The sequence below is a fragment of the Nansenia antarctica genome, assembly GCF_963989245.1.
Source record: "Nansenia antarctica genome assembly, chromosome: 13".
In the NCBI taxonomy this organism is placed as follows: Eukaryota; Metazoa; Chordata; class Actinopteri; order Argentiniformes; family Microstomatidae; genus Nansenia; species Nansenia antarctica.
In genome coordinates this window covers 22,015,481-22,021,873 of record NC_137683.1, presented here as the reverse complement: position 1 = coordinate 22,021,873, position 6,393 = coordinate 22,015,481, and the positions used below count along the sequence as shown (strand labels likewise).

Genomic DNA, 6,393 nt, shown 5'->3' with positions numbered 1-6,393 from the left:
GGTAGTGACTCTGCAGTTCATACAGCCATGGGAAGCTCATTCCACCAGCGGGGAGCCAGTGTAGTGAAGAGACGTGATCGGGCAGCACGACTGCCGTGTTGGCGTAGAGGTGGTGGGGCCAGTTGGCCAGCAGAGGTGGAGGAGCGGAGTGAAGGGCCTGAAGTTTGGGGGGTGACCATTGCCTGCAGGTAGGCAGGGGCTGTCCCTTTTGCTGCCTGGTAGGCAAGCACCAGGGTCTTGAATCTGATGTGAGCTGCTATCAGGAGCCAGTGCAGAGTGCAAAGGAGAGGAGTGACATGAGAACATTTCGGGAGGTTGAACACCAGAAACACTCTATAGGTCAGAAGGGGGGAAGGACAGGAAGAGTTGAGTGTCATCTGCGTAGCTGTCGTAGGAGAACCCATGTGATGAGATTACCAAGCCACGAGACTTGGTATAGAGGGAGAACAGTAGGGGCCCTAGAACAGAACCCTGATGTACCCCAGTGGAGAGGGTTCGTGGAGAAGACAGCGATTCTCTCCAGGTCACCTGGTAGGAGCGACTCTCCAGGTAGGAAGCAAACCAGGAGTGTGCGGTGCCAGAGATGCCCAGTTCTGAGTTGATGGAGAGAAGGATCTTGTGGTTGACTGTGTCGAACGCAGCAGGCAGGTCCAGGAGAATGAGAACAGAGGAGAGGGAGGCAGCTTGAGCAGAGTGGAGAGCCTCCGTGACAGCAAGGAGAGCAGTCTCAGTAGAGTGCCCAGCCTTGAAGCCGGATTGGTGGGGGTCCAGATGTTCCATCTTCCGGTTGTCAGTTGTTTAGATGCAGCACGTTCAAGGGTTTTGGGAGGGAAGGAGAGAAGGGATACCGGTCTGTAGTTGTGGACAGAGGACAGGTTAAGGATTGGTTTCTTGAGGAGAGGCTTGACTCTGGCTATTTTTAAGGCAGCCGGTACAGATCCTGTGGATAGGAAGGAGTTGATGATTGTGGTGAGGTAAGGAAGGATGTAAGGTAAGGTAAGGAAGGATGTCGGAGGGAATGGATTGGAGAAGAGGGGAGGGGAGAACATAACCTCCACCATCAAGAAGGCCCAGCAGAGGATGTTTTTCCTGCGGCAGCTGAAGACATTCAATATGTGGCAGAAAGTGATGGTTGAGTTTTACATGTCCATCGACGAGTCCATCCTCAGCTCATCGATCACCATCTGGTTCACTGCCTCCACTTTCAACGACAGAGGCAGACTACAGTGGATTATTCGGTCAGCTCAGAAGGTCATCGGCTGCAACCTGCCATCTGTCCTGGACCTGTTCCACTCCAGGACCAGTAAGAGAGCAGGAAAGATCATCGCTGATCCTTCCCACCCCGGCCGGTCACCACCTATTCCAAAGACTTCCATACGGAAAAAGGTTCCGGTCTATCAAGATCAAAACCTTGCGCCACCTGATCAGTTTCTTCCCCATGGCAGTGGGCCTCACAAACAAGCCCCCTGCCTCTCATTATGTGAGCTGTGTGGATAAGATGGGGCTAAGGGCCGCCATGTATTCAACTGGGATGGGACTTTCTTATTAAACCCTCAGCCAATTATATCAAAACATGGTCTCCTGTGACTAACCTGACTGACTGGTGCCAATAAATTACTGCTCAAGAAGACGACATTGATCCCGCTGGGACTGTATGCTGATTGGCTCCCACTGGGACCACACTGTATGAAAACAGCATGCACTTACTGCAATGTAAGTCGCTTTGGATAAAAGTATCAGCTAAATGGCATATATTATTATTACATTGACCTTAAAAGTGAAATGCCATTATAGCTTATGGGCGCTCCCCATACACTCACAGTTAATTTATGGAAATGCGACCTCTAGTGTTTTTATCTCTATGGCTACAGCCTGATATGTATGAGAATGGGCTTCAATCCGGAATATGAGTCAGGACACTATAAATATAAATGTTACTCTGTGTTTCATGCCACTTGCTATACCTTTCATCCTTTTTAACCCTCTGTGGACTCTCACGTGATTATATGCTACTGTAATCTCTAGAGAATGTGGCATCACTCATTTGCAATCTTTTCAACATAAGAAAACAATCCCTAGGTATTTGGCAATGAACGCATTCAGTCGCCTACCAAAACAATGCTCAATTGATAGTGGGTACAAATTAAAGGCTACAGTCCACACCTTTGTCCAAATGTTTGGGGTTGGGATTAGGGATTGGGTTCGGTCCTTAAGAGCTATGTAGTGCTAAAAAAAAAAAACACCATGGATTGAATTGGTGGGTAAACCCTAATGCAAATATCATCAACCTATCAGAAAAAGTGGGTAAACCCTATTCACCAAAATAAAAAAGTGGGTAAACTTAACATTTAACATGCACTACATCACTGCTACTAAACAATTCAAGTGTAACCAGCTTAGTGTAATGTCAGGGTATTACCATTAAAGTCACTAAAATGAGGCACACCGGTGGTCAGCAGCATAATGGACCCAAGAAAGACATACCATGTGGCAAAACACCACAACTCAAATGTATTTTGACCTTCCACAGCTGCACACAGTGCAATATCTGTGATGTGTGAGGTGAAACGTTAAGAGTGTGCAATGTGCATACAGATACTGCTCAGCATGCTAATGTGGGGTTTATGAACATACTGTAGACACGCAGCACTGTTTTAAATTACAAGAGGGAACAATGGCTAACTAAAACTATATTTAATTGAAAAATACTTACAAAAAAGTTTTTATGTGAATTTTAATATCCATTGTATATGAACTACCTTTATTTCATGACTGCTTATTGTATGACAATAATACTCCAGATCAGAGATGGGCCCAGTATCAGAATGATTCAGATTATTTTTTGCTATCCAGGATCAAATCAAACTGTCTGATTTCCCCTATACTACTCAAAATCTGCCAGATAGACCTGATCCTGGATCATAATAAATACTCTGTATCATTCACCGAACACTTACTACCCACACATTTATACTTGTTCAGTGGCATATGTATTTATTGTATCTCTTTATAGATCTCTTGGGAACGATGATGTTTGAAATGCATTAAAGGGATGGTTCACCATGTGTTATCTCCCATATTGACAATTGACCAGCCATGGTTTATAATAAGTGGTTAGAACGGAAACAGAATGGGAGCAAACAGGAGTTCATTATTAGGCATCAAAATGAAATGAATGAATTTCCTTTCAGAAATCCCAAACTTGTGTAGCAAGGCCTGAGGGCTGCAAGTGGGAAATAGTATTTCTCTTCTGTCTTAGTGCACCCACAAACCCCAGCCAGAAATTGTCAACAAAGCTTAAGAGCGAACATTTGTAAGAGACTTAACTAAAAAAGTGATCTTCAACATCTAGATTTCTAATCTACATATGAATTTCTAAAAGTATGTTTTGGTGCTCTTGTTCTATCTCCAAGTTGAGCAATAGTGTCTGTTAAACATAAAAATACAAAGGTAAGCGTTTAAAAACCATATAGGTCGTTAAGCAACATGGGAGATATGCCCAAAAAACTAATGTAAATATCTAAATAGTGAACCATACCTTTAAAGGAGTGTTTTCCTACAGGTTGATTTTCCTCAAATGCTCATTGAAAATGAAACTTAAAAAAAAAAGTAAATGGTAACATATTGTACATCAAGCAGGGAACAGCAGCAAATTATTTTAACAACAAATTCCACAGGCTATGCTAAAGTGTGTTCAATTGAAACCAAGTCTGATTAGAATACAGGCACATATAGGCCTACATCTCAACAAAATGCCCTATTGCAATATACATAACACAATACACTCTCTCTTCCTCTTATCTGCAACTCAAAATGACATATACATCCCCAGCCTCCTAGCTGCCTCTGACTTGGTGAGCGGCTTCCTCTGAGGGAAGGGGAAGTGTTGAACGGGACTGGACGAGAGCCGGGCCGGAGGCTGCTGCTGCTGATGATGATGTCCCCCAAAACTCAGCTGTCTGGACAACACGGCTGGAGCCGAGAACTTCCTGGAGCCTGGCAGGATGCTGTTCTCCAGTTCTTCTGGTGAATCAGTCATAGAAGAATCCACAGAGGCCCTCTTACTGGCACCCTCCTGGGTGGGTGAACGATCTTCAGTCAGGGAGGGAGACCTGGAGTTGGGGTTACTGGTGGTCGGACTCGTTGCTGTGATGGGGTTTTGGTGAGGTGGTACGCAGGTCCTTCGATAGATTTCCAGGTGTGTGCGCCAGGGGGATCTTTCCAACTCGCCGACCCGGTGGTCAGCCTCGCAGACAGGTGACACTGAGCCTTTCCTCTCCTGGTGAACAGGAACCACACTGACCATGGAGTTGGCGCCGCTGTCTGTTTCTTCACTTGCTGTGATAGGAGGGGAAGAATGGATATGAGAATGTTGATCAATTAGTTTATCTATAATCTCCACGTTCCACTTCAGTTCATATTTAGGAAAGAAGTGTATTGTTGAAAGCCTTAACTGGTTAATATGCAATGTATCATTCCAGAGGTTGCCAAAAAAATCAATAGGACAATGTAGAATGCATTTTTTTTAAAAGATGGAACGTCGAAGACCTTTGAAGACATTATTGCAAAATGATGGTGACAAAATGGTGATGGTCACCAAAGCAAAATGTAGCATCCGGCCCTATTTGTTTACATCGAACAACAACTCAACATGTTCACGCTTCATAAGTCGTGAGCTTAGAATGATGAGGTTCTATCTCCGTTTAGAATGATAAGGTTCTATCTCCGTTTAGAATGATAAGGTTCTATCTCCGTTTAGAATGATAAGGTTCTATCTCCGTTTAGAATGATAAGGTTCTATCTCCGTTTAGGGCAGTTCAGAGATATTGAGCGTCAAAGTTTTTACATTCCATTATGTTTTGTGAGATGGAACCTTTGTATTTTATGAATTACTAACTCAAAAATGTCAACATTTAAAATAAAAAATAAAATAAAAAAACAGGCATTAATAAACACCTAATGGATCAGATTATGTAAAAAAACTCAATTTTGACAAAAATGGAGATAGAACCTTATAATTCTAACGTCACGAACAAGCAAAGGCGCTACAACCTTGCAAACGCTCATTAGACAACTTTCCTAACCACCTGATTCCTTGCCCGACAAAAACTTTGCGTGCGCACAAAGCTCACAGTCAAGAACGACTGGAAGTTTCCAAAGAAAGCAATTAAACGCTTACCTCGTCTGAATAAAACCACTCGAGTCTCATGCTTTTGTTTCTTCTTGGTCCAGTTGTACTGCTCTCTCAGGAGTGCGACGTCCATCCTGGCCACGTCCTCTTCACCGAGGTGGCTCACGTCCCGGTTGGCAGGTCCAGTGAAATGATAGCAGGATGTTTTCCCCGGGTTCCAAGAGCACGTCCAATCTGTACAGCAGCACGGCAACATCCTGTTTTCATTTATCCTAATTTAGATTTTGTGTTTTTCTTAATCAAAATCACAACACAGAAACTGATTAGCATGCATGCAGAACATCCCACTGGCACTGTAACGTCTTTCAGTCGGTGTGTGTGTGTGTGTGTGTGTGTGTGTGTGTGTGTGTGTGTGTGTGTGTGTGTGTGTGTGTGTGTGTGTGTGTGTACAGTCCACTACAGTGTGGCACAACGTTTGAATGATGTGCAAACAATGAGGACAAATGAAGGTTGCCATTTTCTCACACTAACAGCATACAATTGAAAAACAAACAAAGATAATATGATGTGTTACATGGCACTATATGATTAAGCAAACATGTACACGTGGATAGGGCAACACACGTATGTTAATGTTCTATAAACCTAATGTAGGGCTGCATCATTATAAATGAGAACGAATGATGTAAAATGATGAACACACAATTGATGGTTGGGCACACATAGCCTTTGTTGACACAGCAGTGTTGTTGAAGTAGTGGGTAGAGTCCTACCTCTCAGGGATGGGTGACATCAGGTGTGCACACACACACACACACACACACACACACACACACACACATGCATACACACACACACACACACACACACACACACACACACACACACACACACCACAGGGAGTTCTCTGTCCCAAATGGCACGTACATCTAAATGTGTCACTTGTCATGTAGCCTATGCCCCCGGCCCTGGAGCTGCTTTCAGGATTATTTGATGCCAAATGAAACCATGTAGCAGAGAGCCCCAGAGTTCAGTGGTAGGGGATGATTTAGTGAATTTATGTGACACACACACTCCCACTTCCTTGAATTGTTAGAGGAGAGCTATGAATTTCCTGTTGCTGAAAAGTGAGAAAGCAGTGACAGTCTTTCTCTCTCCCTCTATCTCTCTCTCTCCCTGTGTGTGTGCGTGTGTGTGTGTGTGTGTGTGTGTGTGTGTGTGTGTGTGCGTGCGTGTGTGCGTGCGTGCGTGTGTGTGTGTGT

The 6,393-nt window shown here is 44.0% G+C and overlaps 1 protein-coding gene across 1 annotated transcript; it reads right to left on the bottom strand.

The window, feature by feature from the left end:
* Nucleotides 1-2,733: 2,733 nt before the first annotated feature.
* LOC308169425 (uncharacterized protein C9orf152-like) lies at nucleotides 2,734-5,387 on the bottom strand (the record flags this gene model as incomplete). The annotated part of the gene is made up of 2 exons (XM_080544107.1): nucleotides 2,734-4,338; nucleotides 5,180-5,387. 2 exons carry the CDS (start codon nucleotides 5,385-5,387, stop codon nucleotides 3,809-3,811), a joined length of 738 nt encoding a protein of 245 aa, XP_080400233.1. The 3' UTR covers nucleotides 2,734-3,808.
* Nucleotides 5,388-6,393: the final 1,006 nt, after the last annotated feature.